The 27,340-nt window shown below is 34.9% G+C and overlaps 3 protein-coding genes and 2 long non-coding RNA genes across 13 annotated transcripts; 3 read left to right on the top strand and 2 right to left on the bottom strand.

The window, feature by feature from the left end:
- Nucleotides 1-244: 244 nt before the first annotated feature.
- LOC127945963 (uncharacterized) lies at nucleotides 245-3,132 on the bottom strand. The gene is made up of 4 exons (XR_008150985.1): nucleotides 2,961-3,132; nucleotides 2,620-2,782; nucleotides 1,913-2,063; nucleotides 245-1,814 (listed from the first exon to the last, which is right to left on the bottom strand). It is a non-coding gene; the product is annotated as an uncharacterized LOC127945963 (long non-coding RNA).
- A 756-nt stretch (nucleotides 3,133-3,888) lies between these two features.
- On the top strand, nucleotides 3,889-4,947 carry LOC127946319 (uncharacterized). The gene is made up of 2 exons (XR_008151065.1): nucleotides 3,889-4,069; nucleotides 4,663-4,947. It is a non-coding gene; the product is annotated as an uncharacterized LOC127946319 (long non-coding RNA).
- Nucleotides 4,571-15,204, bottom strand: LOC127946317 (ATP-binding cassette sub-family D member 3). Of its 3 annotated transcripts, none has more exons than XM_052542800.1 (23): nucleotides 14,992-15,204; nucleotides 14,446-14,479; nucleotides 14,162-14,263; nucleotides 13,277-13,365; nucleotides 12,723-12,792; nucleotides 12,390-12,487; nucleotides 10,748-10,871; nucleotides 10,580-10,636; nucleotides 10,354-10,496; nucleotides 10,189-10,258; nucleotides 9,298-9,367; nucleotides 9,113-9,210; nucleotides 8,855-8,946; nucleotides 8,639-8,730; nucleotides 8,490-8,556; nucleotides 8,339-8,402; nucleotides 7,444-7,521; nucleotides 7,283-7,348; nucleotides 7,103-7,192; nucleotides 6,864-6,983; nucleotides 5,850-5,954; nucleotides 5,696-5,752; nucleotides 4,571-5,611 (listed from the first exon to the last, which is right to left on the bottom strand). In XM_052542800.1, exons 1-23 carry the CDS (start codon nucleotides 15,099-15,101, stop codon nucleotides 5,534-5,536), a joined length of 1,974 nt encoding a protein of 657 aa, XP_052398760.1. In that variant the 5' UTR covers nucleotides 15,102-15,204; the 3' UTR covers nucleotides 4,571-5,533. The 3 variants fall into 3 exon arrangements, with proteins under 3 accessions (XP_052398760.1, XP_052398761.1, XP_052398763.1); XM_052542801.1 differs by lacking the exon at nucleotides 12,723-12,792 and adding an exon at nucleotides 13,099-13,168 and having other exon boundaries at nucleotides 14,992-15,153; XM_052542803.1 differs by having other exon boundaries at nucleotides 14,162-14,260; nucleotides 14,992-15,153.
- An 804-nt stretch (nucleotides 15,205-16,008) lies between these two features.
- Nucleotides 16,009-20,583, top strand: LOC127946318 (myelin-associated neurite-outgrowth inhibitor). Of its 7 annotated transcripts, none has more exons than XM_052542809.1 (7): nucleotides 16,009-16,173; nucleotides 17,156-17,244; nucleotides 17,380-17,463; nucleotides 18,233-18,327; nucleotides 18,413-18,590; nucleotides 18,671-18,790; nucleotides 19,443-20,583. In XM_052542809.1, the coding sequence occupies exons 2-6, from the start codon at nucleotides 17,175-17,177 to the stop codon at nucleotides 18,778-18,780; spliced, it is 537 nt and encodes a 178-aa protein (XP_052398769.1). In that variant the 5' UTR covers nucleotides 16,009-16,173; nucleotides 17,156-17,174; the 3' UTR covers nucleotides 18,781-18,790; nucleotides 19,443-20,583. The 7 variants fall into 7 exon arrangements, with proteins under 7 accessions (XP_052398769.1, XP_052398768.1, XP_052398765.1 ...); XM_052542808.1 differs by having other exon boundaries at nucleotides 18,410-18,590; XM_052542805.1 differs by having other exon boundaries at nucleotides 18,185-18,327; nucleotides 18,410-18,590; nucleotides 18,671-18,824.
- Nucleotides 20,584-22,766: 2,183 nt separating this feature from the next.
- Nucleotides 22,767-26,802, top strand: LOC127946403 (cAMP-responsive element modulator-like). The gene is made up of 3 exons (XM_052542955.1): nucleotides 22,767-22,914; nucleotides 25,493-25,584; nucleotides 26,032-26,802. Exons 1-3 carry the CDS (start codon nucleotides 22,900-22,902, stop codon nucleotides 26,174-26,176), a joined length of 252 nt encoding a protein of 83 aa, XP_052398915.1. The 5' UTR covers nucleotides 22,767-22,899; the 3' UTR covers nucleotides 26,177-26,802.
- Nucleotides 26,803-27,340: the final 538 nt, after the last annotated feature.

Genomic DNA, 27,340 nt, shown 5'->3' with positions numbered 1-27,340 from the left:
GGTTGTTTGGACTCTCATTCTGACGGCACCCATTCACTGCAGAGATGTAATGCTAAAATTCTACAAATCTGTTCTGATAAACAGACAAACAAACAAACTCATTTACATGTTGGATGACCTGAGGGGGAGTACATTTTCAGCAAATTAAAATTTTGGTGTGAACCTTTAATAGAATATGTTATTGAAATGTTATAGTACTTGATTTTCTGATACACCTGATAATGTCAAGATACCGACCTGTAGATGTGGTCATGACCACACAGATATAAGGAGATGCTGTACTTCTTCAGAAGTGGTCTGAGTTTTGATACCAAACTCTTGTGAGTGAGTGAGTGCCGCTATTTTTTTTCGGTGGAACTTTTACTGTAATTTCACCTGCGCATGTGAGGGCATTTGCTGTTTGTGTTTACTTTTATCTGGCTGTTAAGTCATAAAACTGGACAATTAAAAAATTATTTTCACTCAAAATGCAAATTCTGCCATTATATTATTATACGTTACAATTTAAATTGCTGCATTCAATTTTTTTGAACATTGTGTGGCATCCTGAATTAATAGTTTATTGACAGCATATTGTAAAGTGTTTTTTGTCATATTTGATACATCAAGCTTTATGACACTTACAGAATATAGAAGAATATAGAGTTCATACTCAAGAAAAAAAAAACACTTGAAATTTATTAAGCGGTCCAAACTCAGCAAAAATATGCAATTTTTTTTTTTTGCAAATGGTGATATTGATATGGTTAGAAAGTACAATGAAATTCTAATAATAATAGTAATAGTATTTATAATAGTAATAGTAATAGTAATGATAGTGTGATCTTTATAGCAGACTACAGTACCTGCATAAATATACATAAATATAAATTCTCACACAATATATTTCGATAAAATGTCTTAATAAGATGATATTTAAATGCTTTTAGGATCAAATATTTATGAAAAGCATGATGTATCATTTTTGATACTATCATTTCATGATGATTTTTCTTAAAAATGCTAAATTATAATGGATAATCAAGTAAACCTACTGTAAGTTGCTTCAGCCCAGTAAGGGTTCATCTTGAAATATTAATAGCAATATATAATTTATTCTTTCATTAAGATGATAAAACTCCACATCAAAAAGAAACACACTACAACCTGAAAGTGGACACGTTTACTGTTATTCTAAAAGGCCATTTACTTGGTTTTAAAATTATCAATCAAGTGACATAGGGCATTTAGTACAGTCTGTTTTTTTACTGTTTTTTGCAATGATATAAGGGTGATGACAGATTTAATTTTTTGGCAAACGGTCCCTTTTAATAACTGGTCATATTTTTAGTATTGAATGCCAGGAGTGTTTTCCAAAGTCACATCTGAGATTTAAGAGGATGTGATCGTGGATCTGAAGCGGTGAAGAAGTGAGAGAGAATAAGTGAAAGAATGTGACAATGGAGGCGTGGAAGGAGTGTGGCAGGCCAGGGCCTTTAAAAACATGCCCTAAAATTCCTGTTAGACGTCTAATGTTTGCCCAGTAAAAGCAAAACACTTCTTGCGATTATCCACATTGGATTTCAGTGTTGTTTGTTCTTCTATTAGATATTGTTTGCATTTGGGTCTTAGCTACTGTTGTACTAATAACTCACTTGGTGTTTTGAAGTTTCTTTTTGATCCATTTCATTCGTTGCTTAAAAACAACGTAGTCCCCTGGACCTACAGGTTCAAGCCCGTCATAGGTGTTCCCACACAAAACCACCGTGTCAATCATCAGAACCGTGATGGAAGTAACCTTGAAGTTCAGCTCGTAGTGGAGGTCTGGGTAGATCCTGCCAAACATTAACAGCAGTACACTGTGGTCGTGAACGAATGAATGCCCATGTTTACATTCCTTAATACACAGAGCTTGACCTTTGACCTCACTCACCATCTTTCCGATCTGTTTGAGTAAGCGATCTGGGCTGATATGTTTCCAGGTGATCATGATTTCCTGCTACCAGGTACCACGACACGTCCATCAGCGCGGGGTGAGAGAACACACTCTCCCAGGAAGACTGAAGAATAGGCCTTCATTTAAACTTGAAGACATAAAAAAAAAAAAAAAAATCTATAAATTATTACACAAAATTATTAACATAATTCCATTATTGATATTATAGTATTTATAATATATTATATTAGTAAAATATGAATAAACACACACACATATACATACATATACAGTATATATAAGGTATTTAATAATAAATTATAATTTAATTTACTGTTTTATTTTATTTCATTTCATTTTATTTTGTAAAAACTGATTAGGAGTAAGCCAAACTGCATTCTGTTCTTCTGCCACTAGAGGGACCACATCATCTGTGAGTCTGACCATATCAGCTGATCACTGACCGGAGAGTAAAGACAGTTCAGTGAGCTGAAGTACCCTGTGTACACTTTCACTGTCTGCTCTCTAACCTCTCTGATCCTGGTTACAACATCAAACTTTGAAGCTGTACATGTTAACGTGAGAAAACCCTACTTTTTGCATAACAGATCCCTCAAAAAGTTTTGAGCAAATTCCACAAGCACTTAAGAAAGAAATTTAGGAGGAGATGAATCAGTTCACAAGTGACTTAACCTGGTGGTCACCTTAAAATGGGTGTCATCTACATCCCTGATCTCCGAGACTGAGGACAAAGTCCAGGCCTGAGTGATTCTGCCCAGTTCATTGGCCGTGTCAAACTCATGTGGCGTGTTGTGGGGAATATAGGAAGTCCACCCCAGTGTCCAATTCCAACAAACTTCAGAGAAGCTGAAGAGAAACAAAACATGTAGACAGAGATTTTATATCAATGCACATTCAACAGATTTCAACTTCACACTTGATCACATGAAAAATTCTCACTGAACCATTTTTTTTTCTACACTTGTAATCAATTTTACAGTCATACAGATCATTAAGAAAATACATCAGAAATACTGTACTCTACCTTGTCCATTCGCCTGACATGTTGTAAAAAATGTCTGAAGGCAGGAGAAATCAAGGATGGCTGATCAGATCCTGCTAACTGTTACAGGTTTGAGAGTCACAAAGACACTGACAAGCCACAAAGAGCTTAACACTTTTTTTATTGCACCTTACTACATGTGGTTTATGACAAACTTCCTGTATTGAGCCCAGAGTGAAAGAATGAAGCACATGATGGCCGACAATCACCAGTTTACAAAGTAAACAAATGAATGTTATTATCTGCTATCAGGAAAAAAAGAGAGAGAGAGAGAAAGAGATTAGAAATACACCACCACCGCTATACTACAACATTAGTTGTTGATTAGAATAATTTTATAATCATTTTTAATTGCAACATAATTATTTGTTTTTAATAACATGATCAGCTACCAAAAGTGTTCATAAAATATGATTAACAATTAATTATAATTAAGAATTATATAATTATTACATTATATGAAACATTATTTAAAATTGTAAAAAAAATATTTGTATAGTATTTTATGTTAGAATATAATGTTTGTATGATCTATCGAATGAGATAATAATTATAACAAAACAAGTGTTTAATAATAATAATAATAATTAAAAGTTTAATATTTTGTAGATTAGTTGTTTTATAATTATTTTGAATAATAATCTTATTATCAGTTACAAAAACCAAGAATAATTAATAATAAAATCATATGAATAAAATATTAATATGAATTTATCTTATATTTTCTATATTATTTTAATTTGAATTAAAAAAAAAATTCAAAAAGTTTTTCTGTGTGTTAATATGACAAGCTGAGTTGATCTGTAACATATTTATTTAAAATTCGGTATAGTGATCTATTGGTAATATGCCAACTCTTATCAAGTGTGGTTTCTACAGCTCTAGTCAGAGTTTACAAGTGGAAGCTCTCCAGCAGATCTCATAAATCATTAACTTACACTGGAAAGCAAGTCATGAACAGTCTTCACTACTAAACAAATGCAGTCTTCAATCTGGTAACAGGGGCAGTTATCCATCAGATGGTAATACCATGCTACTTTGACATATATATTATGGTACTAAATGAGTACTGTATTCACTACAAGTCAAAGGTAAGAGACTTATTTTAAAAACTGTATAAAAATATATATATACATTTTTTCCAAACTTTTGACTGGTAGTCTTCACGTGCAGTTATGTTTGCATCTTAACGTCAGAGGTCTTGTTAAACAAAGACTTTTAAACCAATAAAATGAGATGATTGTAGTTTGAAACACAGTACAGCGAATCAGGTAAATCCAAAATCACTTTTGACAAGAAGTACGTCTAAGTTTGTGTTTTACCACCTTTAGTCAGGAACAGGTGACTGGAGACACTTTAAAAATACATTGTCATGTGGAGGGTAAAAAGGTCAAATGAGCGTCTAATCTAAATGACCTTTCACTTACATTTGATGTGTGTTAAAAATCAACATTCATCCTTTTTGAAGATATTTAAGTAACCAGTTTCATAATGTGTGATAAACCAGTCGAACTGAATTCACAAACACACACAATCATCAACACAATCTAACCATTTCTTCAGGATAAAATAAAGACCACTAACAGACTTCATAGTATCAATATCTCCTTTTTTTTAATGAAAACATACAGCAAAGTGGTTCATTTGCTTAATGTGTGAAGGGCTACGACAATATTTCTTACAGTTCTTACATAACAACCGTTCCAGACTCCTTCCACATCAAGAAATGCCAACAGTGCTGGAGTAAACAAGTGCATAGGCATCCTCTCATCGATTACAGACACCGAACAGTTATTCAAGGCTTCCCGGTTCTCCAAATTACCAAGCTAGGTAAAGTGCACCAATAAACAACTCGCACACATTCAGACCACCCAACAACGCTGCAGTGAGCACGAAAGGCCACTTAGTAGCTTAAAGAAAGGTTTATCTGATAAGAAAAAGGCAAAATCATTACTAATACATAGAAAAAGCAAGATCATTATTGTGTGTCTAGCATATTAAACGCTCCGTTCAGTCCAGTGCCATCGATTTGTGTGAGCCTACACAGACCAATCTCATTTATTAACAAATTAATGCACAGACACAATATGCATTTCCTTGGTACACGCTCCCACGCATACTTAACAGACAGATGTCTTATAAATTGGACTGCTTTAATTACAAAATTATATACAATCACTAAGGACAAAAGTAGTGTTAATAAACCTCTAAACACGATTTCATCCCAAAAAGGTTATAGATGATTAAAAACAAACTCCTAGTTTAGGCGACTACTTAAAGGGACAGTTCTCTCAAAAATGACAATTCTGTCATCACTTTCTCAGCCTCAAGTTGTTCCGAACTTTTACAAGTTTCTGCCTTCTGCTGAACATTTGAGAAGATATTTTGAAAAAAGCTGACGGCCTTCATTGACTTCCATGGTCAAATGTTACCTTATTTAGCTTTCATCGGAAACAAAGAGTAAACGATGACAAAACTTTCATTTCTGGGTGAACTATCACTTTAAGAAGTGAACTGTTAGGTGCTGATGATAGTATAGTGCAGTTGTTTTTCTCCTAAGAGCCGAACTCCACAGTGTCAGGGGTGATGGGTTTGAATTCGTAGTTTCCTCTTCCATCCATATGGAGGTAGAACTGAAAAGCAGAAAAAACATTTTGCGCTTAAGCATACGGCAAATGTCAGGATATATTGATGATGGGAAGCAGCGCTGATCTCACCTTGTGATGCTTCCACAGGGACTTTCTGTGAGAGACTGTGAACAGAGTGATGCCAACCTGCCGAATAACAACAATAAACCACACATTCAGAGACATTTTTGCAAAATGTGCAGTAATACAATGGGAAAATCTGTGTGTGGTGAGCTTCAGGTACCTTTCTGCAATGGTTATAGATATAATCTTCCACGTCTACGCTCACAGCACTGGTGCACTCATCCAGAATGGCAAACTGGGGTTTATGGTAGAAAAGTCTGGCCATCTATGGGAAAACCATCACTTTAGAAACCAATAAACATCTAGGAATTTTCAATAAACAGACTACTGTAATTGACATAATACTGACTCTAAATTGCTGAAGTTTAGTTGCAATTCATTTGGAACTTGAAAGACTGTCTGGGGCAGTAAGAGTCATTATTTTGAAAGAAATTTATACTTTCGATTAGCACAAATGCTTAAAATTGAGTGACAGTATAATGTTACAAAATACTTATATTTCAAATAAATGCATAAAAAAATAAAAATAAGACCACTGAAAACAAAAATAAATAATTAAAAATGTATCCCATCCTCAAAAATATTACACAGCAGAATTGTTTTCAACAGTGATAAGAAATCAGCCTTCTGAAGGATCGTGTGACACAACTAAAAAACTCAGCTTTGCCATGCAGAAAACAATTTCTACATTTTAAATTATTTTTTCACTTCATTTTGATCAAGTAAATGCAGCCTTGGTGAGCAGAAGAGACTTTAAACATTAAAAAAAGGAATCTTACTGACCCCAAACATTTGAATAGTAGTGTACATAAGGACCAATATTTTTGACCAATCAGATTTCAGTTGTGGGCGGGGCTATGTAATGCTATTTAAACATTTCCAGTAGGTCCAAAGAACTCTTTGTACATGTTAGAAAAACTCCGACCTCTCGCACCTGAATGCTAAACTACGTGAAACAAAGTACAAATTGAAAAATTGGGAAATCTTCTTATAAATATGGTAATTCTGATTATTCCAACTTGATGCGACTCGGTCTAAGTGCAGTAGTGTAATGGTACTGTCAAAGATCTAGGTTAACACATATTGTGGTGAAGTGGTTCAAAAACAGGACGTTAACAAGACAAAATTATAGCCCTATCACTTTTCTTTGTGGTTGTTAAAAATGTCTGTTTACCGCCATTCTCTGCTTCTCTCCTCCACTGAGCACATCCATCCAGTCCTGAACCATGTCCCACGACCCCTCTCTCTCCAAAATGTGACCTAACTGGACATTATCCAGGTATTCCTTCAGCACCTGCCACACAGAACAGGTTGATGGAATGAAAATGGTTTATTAGAAAATAAATATACGTGATCTGCACATGTAACAGACTTTTTAGAACATTTTGGATCTTAAAAACTAGCTTCTAGTACCTGGTCAGAGATGCCTTTCTTTTTTTGGTCCTCATGGGTGTCTGGGTAGATCACCTGATCCCTCAGTGTGCCGAGGGTCATGTAAGGCCTCTGAAAACAGACAAAAAAAGGCAAGTTATTCAGCTGCTGTGGACCATTCAGATGTTCTGCCATGGGTAAAGTGGGTTTTGTGCTGTTCACCTGAGGGACGTAGAAGAGCTTTCCCCTCTCTGGTTTCGTCAAACTCCCACCAAACAGCGGCCATAACTAGAGAGAGCCCAGAAAACCAACATTAAGCAGACAAAAAAATATAAATATATTTTTAAACAGAATTCCAGTCTTAGAAATGCAGACATGCTCACCTCTCCAAGAACCCGGAAAAGTGAACTCTTTCCGCACCCATTGGGACCACACACCAAAACATTGGTTCCGGATTTCACCTTTGAAGAGCAGACGCATTAATTGTACAAACATTCCACCCCTGACTAAAAAGTAAACAAGGTTACTGTGAAATAAAAAGGTTAAATAATACGCAGTCACAATTACGAGATTCAAAGTCGCAATTATGAGCAAATTGCAATTGTGAAAAAGTTGCAAATGAGAGGAGAAAGTCTTCAATTGTGAGAAAAAGTTGTAAGAAGATACAATTATAGGATATACAAATGCAATAACGAGAAACAAAGCCACAATTTAAAAGAAGCCCTTGATTTTATATATATATATATATATATATATATATATATATATATATATATATATAACAAAAATCACACTACAAGAAAAAAAATACAATAATAAAAGTCACGTTTGCGATATAAAACTGCAATTTTGAAAAAGTTGAAAACGTGAGAGGTCACAATTACAAGAAATAGTTGCAAATGTGAGAAAAATCTCTGTGAGAAAGAGTTCTAGTAATTAAAAACAAAGAAAAAAAAGTCGAACTTATGAGAAACACTTACAATTATGAGAAAAAGATGCAAATATACGATATGAAATCACACTACAAGAAACTAAGTTGCAATAGGGAAACTAAAACATAATTGTGTTATGGCACAATTTTGATGTAAAATGCATCAATTGCATGATGTAAAGATGTGTAAAATATGAGTAACAATGTTACAACTGCAAGAAATGAAGTAGCTATTCTGAAAAACTTTAAGATATAAAAGATAAAAAGATTGCGAGATATTAAGAATTTCTTTTTAATTTCTTGCCACCTTACTGACAATTGAGTTGTAGAAATAAAGTGAAACAGACCTCAAAACACAGATCTCTAATCAGTATGTCTCCATTAGGTGTAGCCAGGGGCGTGTGATCGAACCTGATGAGAAATAACATTAGCATCATTGGTTCTCCAAACAGTGAAGCGCTCAATCTGAGATTAAGGATTGAAGAAAGCTGCTCTTACTTGATGATATTGTCTACATTGATGATTCTTCCACTTCCAGGTATCAGCGTGAGCTTTTCTGTATCATCTGTTTATAAAAAATTGTAAAAAATTAAATACGTGGCTCTTTAAAAAAATATTTTCGGACCTTAAGAGTCTCTTAAACCCACCTTTCTCTGATAGAGAAACCATGGTGCGTTCGTATTTCCCAGAATTCAGCTCTTTTAGGACCTTCATGAGCTCAGTGATGCGTGTGGTGAAGCTGAAGGGAAAAACAAACTAATTTTATAGCATCAAATGTAACAAGTTTTTAATAAAATGGCGAGTAACCCAATAACTTAATTGCACATGCTGGTGCAATGTGATGAGGAAATATGAACGTTTACCCTGACAGCCGCGTCATTTCTCTGCCGGCAAGAACAATTCTGCCCAATGCCTGGGACATACGCAATAACATACGGCCGCTCTGGTAGTAGTCCTGCAGGAGAACATGTCAAGATGAATAATCCTGCCCCGTCTCTCATTATTCCACATGAAAATTCAGTTTTGCTCAGCAATGTGATATTACCACATTTAAATGCATCGTGAAAGCAACTGAGGGCCTCAAACTAAGCATAATCACAACATCAGTAGTGAAGTTTTACCTCCAGCAGTTCAGCGTGTGAGCTGTTCAGGTGTCGAGGGTGAGACAGATCAAGGAAAGGACGACTGACGACTAAATACCCAACAACAGTAGCGAAATCTGGAGCAAGAGAGAACATATTATTCATCTTTTACTGCCCATGACCATGCATATTTAATTTAGGGAGATAATGAAACATCCTCTTACACTTGGCAATAATGCTATCCACCATTCCCATGGAGAAACGGAAGAAGATGAAATTGTGCAGATGATCGACCTGCAAACAAACCCAGATCAGCTAATAAACTCAATTATCAAGATGCAAACCTATATTAAATATATATTTTTGGACTATAAGTCGAACCTGAGTATAAGTCGCATCAGTCCAAAAATACGTCACGATGAGGAAAAAAATATATATAAGTCGCACCGGACTATAAGTCACATTTATTTAGAACCAAGAACCAAGAGAAAACATTACCATCTACAGCCGCGAGAGGGCGCTCTATGTTTTCAGTGTAGACTACAGGAGCACTGAGCAGCATAGAGCGCCCTCTGGAGGCTGTAGACGGTAATGTTTTCTGTTAGTTCATTTCTCTGGGTTCATATCAAATTAATTTTGATAAATAAGTCGCACCTGACTATAAGTCGCAAGACCAGCCAAACTATGAAAAAAAAGTGCAACTTATAGCCGGGAAAATATTGTATTATAGATTATTGGCCCATATTAGAATTCTGGATATTTAATTCTGTATGCGCATGCATTTATATTTCATCTACTTTTGATATCTTTTTAGAATATCCTTACCACAAAATTAATAAAAACATTAATAGCTTAATAACAATGTTAAATGTCATCAAAATATTAATTTCTCATACTTTACATTGTAACGTTGTAATGCCTAAATACACTTGGGATTTTAAATGACTCATTTTAGTCTAGTTTATCTGTATTTGATTTAGGTAAAATATAATATTGGCCATTTATTAGCAACAATATAAAAATAATCATATTCGGCTTTTCTGTATTTCATCCGTTAATCCTGTTGCAACCATTTGATAATTAAAACTCACAGATTTGTTTGGTCACACACTCACCAGTTTCCTGAAGGTTGAATGGATGGTCTGTTTCTCCCTTACGTTTCCATTGTAGAAGGCAATCTCTTCACTGAGAAGGAAATAAAAACATTTGAGCATGCATCAAAATTTGAGAAAAACAAAATGATATTAGCACTATACGGCTAGATAGATACGAGTAATGACCTGTTTGTGATGAGACGAGAGTTGACGAATCGGTATTCTCCTTCATACTTCTGTTCAGTCACGGTCATCTTACCGATCGGCCTGCGCAGACGGGTCAGGAAGAGGCCGGAGATCAGCAGGTAGGCCATCATTGAGGCGGGACCCTGTGCAAAGAGACCAACAGATCCTCAGGATGTCCAATGGCACTGATCTAAAGTAGATCTTTTACGATGTCTTTCACGCTCACCTGAGCACCGATCGCTGTTGTTAATTTGAAAATGTATAAACCGATATCCAACAGAGGCTGGAGGGGGAAAGCAAGAAAAACTCAACAAATGCTGTTCAGACGAAGAAAATTATAATCTGCCATCATTGGGAAAGTAAAATGGGTATTTTGTACAAAGGGGATTCGTACCTTGCTGAGGTTGGAGTAAAGTTCCACCACACTGTTACAGAACTTCTCCACATCCTGCGTCAGCAGCTGATCAGCGTTAGCAATGCGGTTATCCAGGTTTCCCATTTTGTAGTATGTATATCCCCTGTGATCCCAAAGATACTGACATTAGTAGCTAGACTTTTACATTTCCTTCAAAAAGAAATCAGATTTCAAAACAAACTCACATTTCTATTCACATTAGAAAGGTAAAAATCACCTCTCATGAATAATCTGGTATGCTTTTACAGTATGTGACCCTGTACCACCAAATCAGTCTTAAGTGTCAATTTTTCAAAATTGAGATTTATATATTATCTGAAAGCTGAATAAAGTGTGATTCTATTGTTGTATTGTTTATTAGGAACAGACAATATTTGGCCGTGGTACAACTATTTAAAAATCTGGAATCTGAGGGTGCAAAAAAATAAAAATAAAAAAATTTATGAGAAAATCGCCTTTGAAGTTGTCCAAAAGAATTCTTAGCAATGCATATTACTAATAAAAATTACGTTTGATATATTAACAGTAGGAAATTTACAAAATTTCTTCATGGAACATGATCTTTACTTATTATCCTAATGATTTTTGGCATAAAAGAAATATTGATAATTTTGACCCATACAGTGTATTTTTGGTTATTGCTAAAAATATACCACAGCAACTTCTGACCGGTTTTATTTGCTCCAGGGTCACATATTCATACTATATCAGTTATTGCCTGATATAAATGTTTTGAAATCTGTCTTTAAATTGTTTTTTTTTTAAATTACACTTAATTCAATTTTTTTTTATATATAAATAATAAACAAATAAATATACACAAATTTATTATTATTTAAAACTAAATTTTAAATTTAATCTTCAGCAGATGTTAAAATTAACATTTCACACACTTGCAATTCTACATGTAGTGATGCCTAAATTTAAAGGTGCTGTATGAAGGATTGACAACGAGTGGTTGAACTAGGTATTGCAGTCCAAATTCAAAATCTTGGAGTGGGTTTTTTTTCAACCCGGCCTGTCCTCCTCAGACATGATGCACACACAGGTTGCTAGATTGATGACACCAACAGATACGAGCGCACTTGACGATGAATGAAATGAAATGCAATGTGTTTTCGGCCAACTGGCAACCCGAGATGCCAAAATACAGCTGGGTAAACTGGCAGTGGGCGGGTTTCACAAACCAAAACAGAGACTGACATTCCGGCCCGGAACGCACATTTTCAAAGGAGAATAACTGACTGTAGCATTGTTTTTCAGATAAACAAGTATGTTAACTTAACATGTTTCTTAAATGTTTGTAAACATATTATGGTATGTTATGCTTTTATAGTCAAAAACTTACATACGGCACCTTTAAAATAATAAATTACAAATATATATATATATATATATATATTTTTTTTTTTTTTTTACAAAGATTTCTCAAGTTTTAATATTAGCCCTTTATCAGAACTTGAATGTCAATACACCCATTTTAATCATTCTTATTTTAGTACATTATAACGAATGCCTATACGAGCAAATATAATAGTAATGCTTGTTTTGTAAAAACAGCATTTTACTGAAAACTTGTGAAGAATATTTCAGTTAGAATAATGTCATTGATGGGCCTTACTTCAGGTACTCATCGTAGAGATGTTTGGTAAGTCTCACACGAAAGCACAGCTTCAGTTCATTCAGACCCAACTTCAGGAAGTTGTTCACCAGAGCGATCTAAAAGATTGAGATGCAAGCATTTACAAATCTGGATGTTTTCATAGCAACAACTACAAGCAATTCTTGATCTCTTACTGATATTTAAAAAATGCATTCTAGCCCCAGAAATGTTTCGATGTTAACAGGAGGCACATATTAGATGGTTATATGGATGTTTTAAGTAGTTAATATTCTCAGAACTCCTCGGACTATTAACAATTACTACCAACTTGGATAAAAAGCAGAAACTTACAACTGGCATGGCCGTGATAAAGTTGAATAAGTACTTCTTGAAACCTTTAGTGGATCGACCAATGATTGCACTGCAAACCACAACATGCACACAAACACATGCACACATGGTCTGAGTTAATACAGAAGGGAATAAACACACATCCCGCTGGCCTGTCCTTCATGTGCATGGAAAAATGAATGCAAATGATTTTTGAGGAAGCGCACATTCATAGTTGGATTAATAAAACACTAATGTGCATTTAAACTGCAGACCAGAGGAGATCTGAGAGGTGAGCATGTGAGGAAACACAATGACTGGTTCAGTGATGTAAATCACATCACACATCGGTAACAATACATTAGCTTTCACAGCACATGAAGATACAGTCAATTACCCCAGGAATGACAGTCAGGTAGGAATAAAAGTGCCTCTTGAACAGTTTGGGATCTCTGCTAATGATTCCACTGTCAAAGATTTCAAAAATACAATCAAATCACATTAAATCAATATTTGTCTGGGTGCTTGGCGTTTTCACAGCACTAACAAATTTAAAGTCTACATCCATACGGTACCTTTCGATCAAAGTGCCGTTCTGAATCATCCAGACGTCACAATAGGTCCGAGTCACTAGCATAACTGCGATCAAGAGCAGGTACCATGTCTGTGACATACAAAAAAATAAAAATAATAATAATGTGAAAAAAAAATAATTAACTGAAATGCATCACTTTTATTTAGCGCATTATCTTTCAAAAGTGTGGAGTCTGAAAGTTTTTATTTTTTAGGAAGAGGTTTCTTATGCTCACCAAGGCTGCAATTATTTGATCAAAAATACAGTATGAACATTAACATTGTGAAATATTATTATTATTTAAAATAGCTGTTTTCATTTTGAATATGCTTTAATTTCATTTCACTTCATTGTCACATGATCCTTTGGATATCATTCTAATACGCTGATTTGATACTGAACAAATATTTCTATTTATGATCATCAATGTAGAAAATTGTTGGTCTGACTGATATTTTCATGGAAACTCCAATACTTTTTTTTTTTCTTTGATGAACAGAAAGTTAAAAAGAATAGCATTTATTTTAAGTCCATTTTTTGTTACAATGTAAAAGTCTTACCGTCACTTTTGATCAATTTAATGCACTGGTAAATAAAATAAAATAAAAATAATAATTTATTTAAAAAAAATCTTAGTGACCACAAATTTTTTAATAGTAGTATATAAAATTTGTATCTTTTCAGTTCGAAAAATATATATATATATGCAGAAAACAATACACTCTGACTACCATCACCATAGAGAACATCATGTTCTTTGCTATGACATAAATTAAAGGTGATTGGCTTTTATTTATTTATTTATTTTTTTTTAAAGGAAATCTTCAACATATGCCTCACCACAACTTCCTGTTCCGGCCAGAACTCACATTAGGCCAGTTCTCACCTCTTTGCAGAAAAACCTTGGCACCATAATCTTGATGATCCGTGAGATACGGATGAAAAAGAGCTTGTCCACAGCAGCTCTGTCTTTCTTGCCATCTTTCTGCTGGTTTTAAAACACAAGAAGTGTTGAAAGTCAAAGTAAACTCATGGAATATAGTGTCACACAGCCAGACTGACTAAATAGTCTTATACATTACATGTATGCATCTGACATTACATTCCACTGCATTCAGTATTTACAGTTTATATCAGTTCACAGCAGAGATCGATCAATGCATGTCTTACCTCACTGCTCAGATCATTTGAAGAACCCTTCTTCCTGTTGAAGATGATGAAATAAATATACATTAAATAATTACAGTATGTCCAATAACATTCAGTAAAAAGCATTTCATAAATATTGCAGTTCTTCTGTCATAAGTATGCTTGATGCTGAATCCTAAATTAAGAGAGATTAAAGATTCAAGCATTAATTATTCTTTATTATCATTCTTGAGTGTATCATTTTTGATTGCAACTCTGACAACATTTGCCCAACTAACACTGTTCTTTATGAAAGAGTCCATTGTTTGGACAGTGAATCTGCAACAAGCAAAATCCAGTTCAATAAACTTCATGGATTATATTTCACTTTAAAGTCAAGATATAGGATGTGTCTCAAAAACTAGTGAGGTTCCAACTTAGACTAGACAGCTCATTAGGTTTTGACACATGGCCATAATGTTGCCCAGAACTCGTTTTGCTGTTAGTTGAACCGGGGTCACTCTGACACTGAACTCTGTTTGTTATCTTATTTTATGCATTAGGTACTTTATGTGTGTTTTTACATACCTGTTCAGTCCAGCGGATTTTCGTCTCTGCTTTAGAAAGTATAAAACGAGTAGGATACCGCCAGCCACAGCGGAGTTCTTCGCTGTCATGTACTTGCTGACGGCCGCCATGTTTCCTACTGCGAGAGAAATGAAGATCCCGTCCCTCTACCGGCTTCCGTACTCATGATGACATCATCATCACGCCATCATCACGGACCTGCTCTGTGTTCATTAACCCTTTAAGAAACAACCATACAAATACAAACTTGAAATAAAATTATGGAGAGGAAAAGCCTATTATATCAATCACGTTAAAGTTAAACGAGTAACACTTTTCATTTATTATTTATTTAAATATGATTATTCACTTTATTAAAATATCTGAACTTTTACCAATTGTTTGGTAGATTATATATACCAAAGAGTTTTTGATATATATATATATATATATATATAGTATTTTCCAATATATATATTGGAAAATTTCTTGGAAAATGTACATTAAATGTGAAATTTAACTAATAGAGTTGTCTTTTTCACTTTTATAAATAATATTTAGAAAATGAAAATTTTAGTTTGACATTGTCTGATTTTATTGTCTGCATAATTAGCTAGGTTTTCTTTCTCTCTTGGAATAGCATTGTAAATGTCCACCCCCCCCCCCCCAAAAAAAAAAAAATTATACAATTATTTATATATATATATATATATATATATATATATATATATATATATATATATATATATTTGCTGTATAAAGACTGCTTTATGAGCACAAATTAACCGTACAGGGTGGTACAAAAACCACTCCAATTTTATCTTACGTACTATCTTACATTATGTCACGTGCATTGGTAACAAGGTAACGTTACAACTGAAGTAAATTCGATCGACAATACATTTAAAACAGATACCCTGATTTTGCAGGTTTTATTTCACGTCATTTCAACAATTTAGAAGAAATCCAAACATAAAATTCAGACTCCTTTTATCTGTCTTTTATCTGAAATTCCGTCCACACCTCAGTGAAAAACTGCTCGACAATTTGAAATTGTCTTTCCGCTTCCCTTCTTGACAGAGGCGGAAGTGACGCACGGTGCTGCCTAGTGTTCGCAGTCGACGCAAGAACGCGAGACGGACAACATCATCAGATACGAGCGAAATATTGGATTATTCGCCCAGTACAAAAACTCTAGCGACCGTACGTACCTACAGCCACTGTCCGGTTGAGATGCAATGCTTTAGCTGGCCATCTGAGGGGGTTTTGTCTGGGGAAAAAGAGAGGGATGGATGGAGGAGTGGGACATCTAGTGAATTGGGATAGGGATGCTGCTGTTGGCCTGTAACACCGAGCCGCTGCGCTGCATCCTTCGTTCACAATGTCACATCTATTATTATGATGTGTTTGAGCATTGTGCAGTGATGCAAAAGCTCTTGTTTTATCCATGCATGTAAAATATTAATTGTCCGACCGGTAGAGTCAGTTTACAATTGGGACCTCAGGCTAATTGAAAGCCGTTCTTGTGTTTCAGACGAGCCTGGTGCATTGAATGCAGTGCGTTTAAATGCGTTTAAACGCATTTCCTTGGCATCTGATAGTTTTTCTCAATTGCTTTGAATTGTAGTTCAATGCATTAACTGTATGTTTTCAATATCTTAAATCGGATGCACACTCAACCAATACGAACAGAAACACGTTGCATCTCACATCAGCACCCGCCTTACAGCATTCTTATTCATAATCTCGACGTTTTTCTTGAAAAGCATTGAGTAACACAGGTTTTGGCATTTTACATGTTATTAAACTCATGCAATGCAGTTAACGGTTTTGTGTTCCCGCACATAAATTTTGATTGACAGGTGAAGTAGAGGGTGACTCAAGTTCATAAAGGGACTCATTACGACTCATTATTATATATATATATATATATATATATATATATATATATATATATATATATATATATATATATATATATATATATATATATAAAATAAATTAGAACCATGTAGAAACCTATTGTGTTTGTTATGATCTCTCTCTCTCTCATATATATATATATAACACACACACAAACACACCTGTATTTCCAAAGAAAAGTAAAGCACACACAGTACAGCTGTCTAGTAATTGGTCATTGTTTAGCTGAATGCAATCTCTTATTTTGTCCTACTCTTCAAAGGTGCTGAAAGATAAACATCATGAATCCTGTTTATAACCCTGCATCATCAGGGATTCCTTATGCCAACCCTAAAGGAATAGGATACCCAGGTAACCAGTGATGAGCTCTGACTCACTTGCATGCAATTGGTAGGAAGTGTCTGGGGTTATCACAACATCTATGCAATTAAGTTCCAGCACAATGTCTTTGCTGTTATTGTTAATTGCTGTGATTTTTTTGCACAGCGGGATTTCCTGTGGGTTATGCAGCGGCAGCTCCAGCATACTCCCCTGGCATGTACCCTGGCGCTAATCCAGTCTTTCCCTCAGGTAAAGGAAGTCCGAACTCTGTGTTTTTGCTGCGTTTTTCAGTTCCCCTAGAAGCCAAAACAGAGATTTTAAGGTGAAATGAGTTGTTACATGGATCTCCTTTTCTCAGCCAAGCAAAATATTCTGACGTTTTTGCAAAGTTTTACAAAGCTATAAAAGTGCAGTTCTTGGATTACAGCTCACATTGTTTTTTTATTGTCAGTATTTTTCTTTAACATTTTTGTTGCTTTAAAAAAAAACAAAAAAAAAACCTTCTGTATGACGTTTCTTTTGTTTTTTTGTTCAGCAGAACATAATGGATGATTTGTTTGAATGTTGGTAACTAAACATTTTCGTTCCTATTTACTTCCATTGTATTTTTGTGTCCATACTATGGAAGTCAATTTGATTACCAGACCATTTGATTATCAAACAAATCAAATTTAATTAAACATTTCTTTAAAATATCTTATTTGTGTTCCACAGAAAAAAGTATGTCATACAGATTTTAAATGACATGAATAACTAGAAAAGATATTAACTGCCCATTATGCCTTTGAAATTTTGCATATATTCTAATTAAACTAGATTTCCATGAAAAATATATGATTTTACCTAATTTTATCCAGCCATTTTTATCCAAAAGGTCAATTTTGATGTTATACTCTTTTTTTAAAAAGCATTATTGCTGCTAGCAAATGTATTTTCTTTATTATCTTTAAATATAATGTGATCTCTGCAGGTTATGCTCCCGGGACCCCTTTCAAAATGTCCTGCTCCCCAACAACAGGTGCTGTACCCCCCTATTCCTCATCACCCAACCCCTACCCTGCTGCAGTCTACCCCATGAGAAGTCCCTACCCCCAACAGAACCCCTACGCACAGGTAAGGCAAAAAAAAAAACAGATGTTATGAAGCGATAATAAAACCTGCAATTTGTTAAAATATTGTATGTTTTTTTCCAAAGCAGCAAGGCACTTATTACACACATCCCCTTTACGCAGCACCGCCCCATGTCATTCATCATACAACTGTGGTCCAGCCAAATGGCATGCCAGCGGCCATGTATGCCCCTCCCATTCCCCCACCCCGCCCTAACGGAGTTACCATGGGAATGGTAGGAGGCACCACCATGGCGATGTCTGCTGGTGAGTCTCATCCAAATAATCCATGGAAATTCATGTAGTTGAAGAGGCAATTTTAAAAATGCATTTTATTGTCTCCTCAGGGACATTATTAACAACTCACTCTCCGACCCCAGTCGCACCTCATCCCTCAATGCCCACGTACCGCCCGCCTACCACTCCCACCTACAGTTACGTGCCCCCGCAGTGGTGAACACCACACTGTGAGTGTAAAGCCCACATTTGCCAGCTCTTAAGGTGCGGTCATATTTACTGTTGTTTGGCGAGTTTTCGCTGGCGAGATTTTGTGAGATTTTCCCATAGGAGTCTATGGGAATTTCGTGTGAGGACTAAATATTTCCAGTGCATATTTCGCATCGGGTTCAGTTGGTCACACAAATTTGCTGACAGAAAGTTGCTTGGTTTGAAAGCGACGTCATACACTGTTACACTGTTAACTACAGAAGAAAATTTAACGCTAATTTTCACCGGCAAAATTCAGTAATTTCAATGGGAATCCATGCGATTGTGAATATAGTTTAAGAATGGATCAGATTTAGTTGGTTTACTCAAATTCACTGCATTGTCTGAAAAAAAGATGCTTGGTTTGAAAGTGACAACTTACATTATGCTATTGAAAATCTACAGAGAATTTTGCGCAAACGATTTACATACATTACGTAAATTCGCTACATTGAACATTAGAAAGTTGCTTGGTTTGATCGTGACTTCATGCACCGCTACATTATTGACAATCATTTTGTAGACTAAATGAATTACACTAATGTGACTGCACCTTTACTGTGTTTATACTCAGAAAAATAATACTTTTTTGTCGGTCCCTGTGTGAATTAATTGTCTTTTTGTTGTTTTCAGGTCGAAAGATGGTAGATATGCATTCTCACTGTCCAGTATTTTCACAGTTGGAGCTGACACTACAAGTGTTATCAGCCAGTTGCTCTTCCTTCCAAACATAATGTGAATCCGACTCCACTTGACAGAAGAAAGGAAAGAGTATTTTCCCATCCTTCACTCATTCTACAACATATCTCACGGCCGAAGACCAGAGAAGCTCTTCATGCTGAATTGTGTTGTGTGGACTGTCTTGCAGTTTTTAGCTAACTCTTTAATTGGTGAAACCGGAAGGGAGTTGGAATTAGTTTTATTGGAATACCTATTGAATGCATGTATATATTTAACAGAGGACAAAAAAAAAAAAAGCAGCAGCACTAGCTCATTCTACCAGCTATTACAGATGCAAAACTATCAGCAGTTATCTCAAGCAAAAATCCAAAGGGATGGGGGAACAACAACTGTATATTAAATGCAATGTCTTAATTGTTATTTCATACAAAATATTAATAACTTGAGCATTTAATATTTTTCTTTTATTTTCCTGGTTTTAATTTGGGTAATTGTAGCTCCAGGCATGGTTTGTTTTCTCTGGGTGACGGTATGCTTGTTGCTTCGGTGCCCTAATGGGAAAACGGGCCTTTAGGGTTTGTGCCTCTGCTTCATATGCCTGTTTTCATTTGATTAGTTTTATCACTCGACATGCTCTCACTGCAGTTAATTGTTGCACTAATTGCCTGTGTGTGTACATAAATTGGTTGATTGAGCTGTATTAGTGCTGAGAGCATATAAACTCATTTGTGTACCTCTGGTTTGGTTTTCTTAGATTTTAAAAGTCTGACCAAAAGATTAACATTGGAATCGCAGTGATATTCGGCATTTTAAATGGTCAATTGTTTATGTGGTTAATAAAAAGAAATGTAATTAAGTTTGATTTGATTACACTACTGGTTACATTTGAGGAGGTGAATTTGAGTTGTTTAGTTATTCTTGACCCAAACATCGCTTGTTACTTCAGTAGTACACCGTAACTGACTGAATTTTATAGTCTTTTTACTTTATACATTGCCTATGTCACTTCAGTTAAAGAATGTTTTGTAATGTTTAATGTGTTTTTGTTTTGTATTTTCAAGAAAGACCAAAAAATAAATACAGTAATAAAATAGTTTTCTGGTTTTATTTTTAATATGCTAGACACTGGTTAAGGGCACTGTCTTTTCTGAACTTAAGGTCCCATCTGTCACAGAAAACCATTTTCAAATTGGTTTTTTTTCAGTGTTTATTAACAAATATGTCTGAAATTAAAAATAATCTGGTAATCATAAATGACTGGAGAGGACGCGGAATTTGACATGATTGCTGTAAATATAAGAAATGACAAAATCACATGCCACAGTGTCTGATTAAAAAGTCATACAGGCCTAAATATATGTAATATTAACATATTAATTATTGCCTTTCTGATTTAATTTTCATAATTACAGTGGCAACAACATAAATTATTTTCTAACTTCAATCGATGTCGCCATTAGTCTAGGCCAAATAATTACTTTGACAGATATTGTGGTTAAGAACGACAACATGTAATATACCACTCGAAGAAAGAAAATTACATTCCTAAAATCGTAGTACAGGTCATATAGGTTTGATAATGCGCCCGAGTCCGTTTGCTTCGAAACACGTTTAAAAGCTGGCTCGCGCTCATTAGTATATTGACCGTTACAGATCTAACCTTTCGCCTAAGCGTGTACTCGACTGTACTCGGTCAAATGACTGATAAAACACCTTTCTCTCAAAAAACAAGGTAAGAAACTGGTTAAATCGACAATATTAGTTGCCACATTCAACGAATACTTTAACTTTGGTGTCCTTTGACTTCCTTTAAAGCATTTAGATCACATCTAATATTTGTTGTGAGAGCTAATGATAGTAACGTTATTGAAAAACAATATTCCAGCACACGATTTGCTTTGAAAACTAACGTTAGCTACTTCAACGTTAGCTCAAATCAAATGGCATCTCCACACAAATGAAGCTTACCTAAATTTACCATTTTATTAGCCATTTTTGCAATGACTTTTTAATCAGCTTTAATCAGTTTGCCTTGAGTTTCAATCATTATATTGTCAATGTGAAGGTGTTCAAATATTTCTGTCATTTTTAACAATATATCTAAAATCTATAACGTTATATAAAAACAAATAACATTTTAAAAAATCAAGCAAACCACCTTTGTGAAATGTTTTGTTTAAAAGTGCTATCTTTTCTTAATATACATTTTGAGGCCACTGTAGGTGAAACCAAGCTTTATAAACATTATTGGCAAATCAAAATATGATGTGCACAGGCTTGTCCTCATGTGACTTTTGTTTTGTTATTCTGTAGTGTCTGTCAACCAGAGCAGCAGTGCCCAGTTTATCCCCTGTCAGCAGAGATATGAAGTCTTACCTTCCTGGCCTGGGTCTCCCATAATGCAGTATGCTGTCCACTCAAGCAATGGCACTTAAATTGTGTCTGAAAAAAAGGGCCAAGGATGTGAAGTCACCATTTTAGTCATTCATTTGGATTATACTCTAATTTAATACTGTATAATACCATATAAATGTAAATACTCAAGTTTTTTTTTTTTTTGAATCCACGTTAAATAAAAATGATTAAACACCTAGATGTAAAAATAAACACACGATGATTCTCATTAGAACATTTCTTGGTCACTTTTGATTTGCCAATAATATTTATAAAGCTCGGTTTCACCTACAATTTCTTAAGCAGCACCAACAGTTTTATGTTCTGTTAAAATGACAAATATGCATTCATAAATGGTTACCAAGTTTTAGTTCTAATCACTAAAGTTTTATAATTCAATAGAGCTTAATTATCATAATGCCATAATATAATATTTGACTGATCAAGAAGCTAAGATTTAAGAAGCTGTGCCATTTTACAAAGATTACTGTAATCATATATACAGTATATATATATATATATATATATATATATATATATATATATATATATATATATATATATATATATATATATATATATAGATGTGTGTGTGTGTGCGTGTGTGTGTGAAATAGTATATCAGTCTGGCGAGTAAAGTAAAAAATTTACCAGCCAATGGTGATTATATTGCTAAGGTGTGCGTAGAGGGTTGCATTATGCATAATGCATATTCATTTTGTTGAATTCATAACTGAAAAGTAAATATAAGGATAAGCATAAAAACTCCCTTCTGTTGTCTTCTTCGGTCCGGCTCACAGTCTGATGTGTGAATGACGGCAGAGGGGGGTAGGGAAAAGGAGGGCTGGCTCCGCTAGTCACTGCGTTACTGACATCAGGAGGCTATGATGTCATAGTGATGTCAATGGCCCTGACAGTGACTGCACACTTAGCTTGTGGTTTGGGCAGCATTGCATGCTGACTGCAGAGAGAGACAGACAAGATTTCAGTTCACTATAGATGGCTGTGACTGGAGATGAAACAGAATCAGGTACATTCGCTGTTTTCTGTGGTTCTTATGCGGTTTTCAGCATGTTTAACATTAGAAATTTGCTTCAAGGACTGAAATTTATTTTGGTTGTTTGTCCCTGTGGATTTGATTGGGTAATTTTAAATGTGATTTGTCAGAGAATATGAACGGAGAAACAACATTTCAAATGCTCAAACAAAACTTTGAAGTTTTGGTAGAGACACACAGAGATTGTACTGAGAAAAATCTATACAATTTGTACCAAATCTGTTCTCTCATTATATTCTTGCGGTGAATCATCTCCGCAGCATGCAACAGGCTGAAAGAAAGAAATGTTCACATTTTTTGCTTCCTGTTGAGTTCCTCTGCAGCTCTCACTCGTTTCTTTCAGCACCTCTGTCACTTTCTCTCTCTGAAACGTGTGAATGCGCTGCCCACTCACAGTGCAACTAACGTCATGTTGTTTCATGGAATTGGATACCAGCAGGAAAATGTAAATGCTGGACAGCAAATAAGATGTACATTGACGTCAGTTCAGAGTCATGCTGTGATTACAGGCAGCTCCTTTTGCAAAAGCAAGACTACCAGATTAATCATCTCTTAGAATGCGCTTCAGTCTCAATGGAGACAAAGAGACACATGTAAAAAAAAAAAAATGCTGCTGTCCATTTTTTCATTGTTCATAGGCTTTGTAAAATTATTTATCTTGTCAAAAAGATAAAAAAGTAAGTACTATTATTCATTTCTGTGTAACATAGTTACAACAACTGTGACCACATAGTTTGCAACTACTGGGGGAAATTGAATCACTTTGTTTTCATAAGAGCATTTCATCCTGCACAAATATGTTGGAGCTCTTATTTATGTGCAATCTAGTTTATAACCACACCACGTGTAGGTCTGTGTATAATCTACCACTGTGACATACTCAGAGGTCACCCAGTGGGAATTAATTCACTGCCTTTGGTCCTTTCAGAGATTTGATTCATTTGATCTTTAGGCCTGTTTAGGAACATGGTGACAATCATGAATTTATGACATCAAACATTTATTTTTTATTTCTGTTTATATTATATTCATACATGTAATTATATGGATATGCATTTTTATATATTCTTATTTGAAATTTGAGACAGATATCAATGTAATCTCAGATAAACCTCTCTGATTATATGTTTGCTGACTCTCAACCACAGTGACATGTAAATGTCACCACTGCTTTGCTTGTAAAGTGTGTAATTGTGTTGTTATGGGGTGGATTTTAACAACTGGCCAACTCATTTCAATTCAGATTATAATTTTCCAGATAGTTTATCAGCAGTGTTGTTATGTTTCAGAAAAGCAACAAGCAAAGAATTATTTTTATATTATGTTCATATTGGGGATTAGTCCAAAACACCTGGATGTTTCATCTCTGCCTCATGTACTTGACATGTATTGGAAGCAGGGTTCTCACTCATCCTTGAAAATCTGGATTTTTTTTAGTGCATGTTATCGGAAATATAATTATTTTCAGTAAATGTCCTGAAAAATAACTGAGTTTTTCTTGTTGTAATATTATGTTAAATCTTTCTTTCTTTCTTTTAGTTAGTTACTAGTGCAGTAAGCAATAAAACACTCAATATATTGGCACCAAAAAGCTTATTTTTGTGAAATGTATTGTTTGCTATCAAAGCATCGCTTTAACGCCCAGAACAGCCATAACAATATCCACAAGATCACACTTCCTCTAAGAGTCACTGATTAAATATTGCTCAACAATAAAGATGACCTGGGATCATTGTCAGAGTTTTGTGCTAATTGGTTGAAAACAGTTATTTTTTTGTAGGATTTTCATATTCGAATCGGAATTTTCGAATCTTGCTGATATTTGACTGATAGTTGAATCATATGTTTGGGGGCGGTGCAAAATACATTGAGTCAAGTCAGACATTCAACAGTCATAATTACTGATGTTAACACAAACAGGGAAAATGTGTAACAAATGCCTCGCAGATACAAACGGGGTAAATAATGTTTTCATGTTTTAATTAAAAGATAGTTAACACTAAACGTCAGCGAAACCCTAACAATTCTCATTATACTCATTATAAAGTTAGCCTATATAACAGAAGTTATCAATGTTCTGCATTTCTGTTTTGAGCGGCACACGCTGAAGATGACCAGTAGAGTGACGCATTTGATAGAAAGTTTTTAATCAATGGGATTAAAATCATGTAGAATAAGCTTCTTTGTTTATACAACATAATGTTAATATTAAGACTTATAGGCTATCTGCAAAAGAGCTCGAATGAACGTGTCTGCACGGCTCTGAACTCCTTTTGTGGACATATTATTTATTATGCTGTGCGCTGAAGAGATATCACCGTAGTACTACAATGAAGCACTTGACTCAAAACCAAATGCATTTTATATCAGGTAAATAATATATCCATGATATATATATACCGACTGAGATGTTTTGAAATCACTCAGTAAATGTTCTGTAAAATAATGTCTTTGAAAAGATCTCTGTAAATGAACGTGTTGTGTTTTTGCAGCCACTACTGGAGTTATGTCTGTATATCAGAATTCCTCTCCCGTATCTGTCCTTTCCCAGGCGATGGACGGCTCACCCGGTTCTCTGCCCAGCCCTCAGCAGCTGACCGAGGAAGCATCACGAAAGAGGGAACTCCGACTTATGAAAAACAGGTAATCCTCAGATCCACTTCTCCATTCTAGAATTACCACTGCATTCTGTATCCTAAGAGCATGAAATCATTATAACAGCTTATTTCAATCTATCTTGGCATGTTGCTTGATCTTCCCCTCTTCTTTCCCCACCTAAGGCCTCACATGTTTCTTAGTTGCATCCATTCATCTGCTTTCAACTTCTGATGCAGTCAAAGGCTTGTATTATTTGCTTGTAGTCTATCACTGTATCATGCTTGAGCATAAAAGTTAAAGTCTCAGTGTGTGGAGCATGTTCTAAAAGCTTTCTTTGTTTCATGACAATGCTTTGAATGGAAAAAAAAACAAGCTTATGGAAACATTTGTAGTGTACAAGAAACTAAAAAATCACTCCTTCACAGCTCAAGTTTTCTTGATGTAAGATTTACAGTATTAACACTCACAAAACTTCTCTATTGTTGATTCCAGGGAAGCTGCCCGGGAATGTCGACGGAAGAAAAAAGAATATGTCAGATGTCTCGAGAACCGAGTTGCCGTGCTTGAAAAACAAAACAAGATGCTTATTGAAGAACTCAAGGCTCTTAAAGACCTATACTGTCACAAAACTGAATAACAACAGTCCACTGCAAACCAAAACACGAAAGACTATACCGTTAACAGTTTTTTCACATAATGTCTAGCCACATCGTGTAATAATCGGAAAAGGTGGATGGTCTGTGACGTCCGATGTGCAAAAGATGGTGATGTGTGCATGTGTGTACGCCGGAGGCCTAATTGCCAAAGAGCCAGTCAGTGTGGTGTGTTGCCAGTGTTACTTCTGCTTTTTGTAGGAGGGTGGCAAAAGAGGACAGACGCATGGAGAAGGACTATGTACGGAGCTCAGAGATGGGCATCGCCATCACTGAAAACCAGAAGCAGAAAATGACAGATAAGCTAGTCTAAGGCTAAGGCAAATGTGCACTGAAAAGTCTGATTCATTTTAGTGGCACAATAGACTGCTGCCGTCTGTTTTTGATATATGTGTGTTTTGTATCTTCTGTGAAAATTGAACAATAGACCAGCACTGCCTTTGCTCATTAGGCTTTTTTGAAGATTTTATATGGACAATTGGATTAAATATTTCAAATATTTGCTGTCTGACTATCTACTTTAAATATATATTTACTTTAATATCAAAGGATTGCTTATATGAGTAATTAACAAACACACCAGCTCCAAAATTGATATGAACATACTAAATATAGGAAAAACAGATATGTGTTGTATATACAGATATATATATATAATATGTTGTTTGTTGCAAATATATTCTTGAATCCTTCCTGGGGGGTTTTCAACTGGCACATAGCACAGTTTCATGTTTATCTTTAGCTTCTGAATGAATAAATTTAGCTAGCAATACATTTGATGGCGTTTTATTGTTTGTTGCTTTTTATTTTGTGAGATGTAACTTAGTAAATGTTTCACAGTGCAGTAATTAATCCCTGTGAGTTAAAAAAAAAATTGTAATACAGAATTACTTTTAAATCTTAGCTCTGTATTTCATGCTCACTTTTAAGACATTTCGATAGAATAATACAAACACACACACATATTCAAATAGCATTTTAGCACATTGTCTATTTTGGTTTCTTAAGAGGCACAAAGCAAGTACGGTTATTAAAACATAAAACATTTAAAAATAGTTTAAATTAACCATAATCTAATTTAAGTAATGAAATTGACAAATAATTTCTAAAAGTTCTAAATACAATGTACAGACACAATTTAACAGCCA

Source organism: Carassius gibelio, chromosome A24 (assembly GCF_023724105.1).
Source record: "Carassius gibelio isolate Cgi1373 ecotype wild population from Czech Republic chromosome A24, carGib1.2-hapl.c, whole genome shotgun sequence".
NCBI lineage: Eukaryota > Metazoa > Chordata > Actinopteri > Cypriniformes > Cyprinidae > Carassius > Carassius gibelio.
This window is presented reverse-complemented; position numbering and strand designations above follow the sequence as displayed.

Excerpts from the sequence above, each read along its gene's own strand:
- LOC127946403 (XM_052542955.1), top strand. Across the intron at positions 25,585-26,031 it reads CTCCGACTTATGAAAAACAG|GGAAGCTGCCCGGGAATGTC; the intron begins GTAATCCTCAGA and ends TGTTGATTCCAG.
- LOC127946317 (XM_052542800.1), bottom strand. The coding sequence starts at position 15,101 with ATGGCGGCCGTCAGCAAGTACATGACAGCGAAGAACTCCGCTGTGGCT. Across the intron at positions 14,264-14,445 it reads CAAATGATCTGAGCAGTGAG|CAGAAAGATGGCAAGAAAGA; the intron begins GTAAGACATGCA and ends TTTTAAAACCAG. Across the intron at positions 8,403-8,489 it reads AATGTAGACAATATCATCAA|GTTCGATCACACGCCCCTGG; the intron begins GTAAGAGCAGCT and ends ATTTCTCATCAG.
- LOC127946318 (XM_052542805.1), top strand. The coding sequence starts at position 17,175 with ATGAATCCTGTTTATAACCCTGCATCATCAGGGATTCCTTATGCCAAC. Across the intron at positions 17,245-17,379 it reads TAAAGGAATAGGATACCCAG|CGGGATTTCCTGTGGGTTAT; the intron begins GTAACCAGTGAT and ends TTTTTTGCACAG. Across the intron at positions 18,328-18,409 it reads AACAGAACCCCTACGCACAG|CAGCAAGGCACTTATTACAC; the intron begins GTAAGGCAAAAA and ends TTTTTTCCAAAG.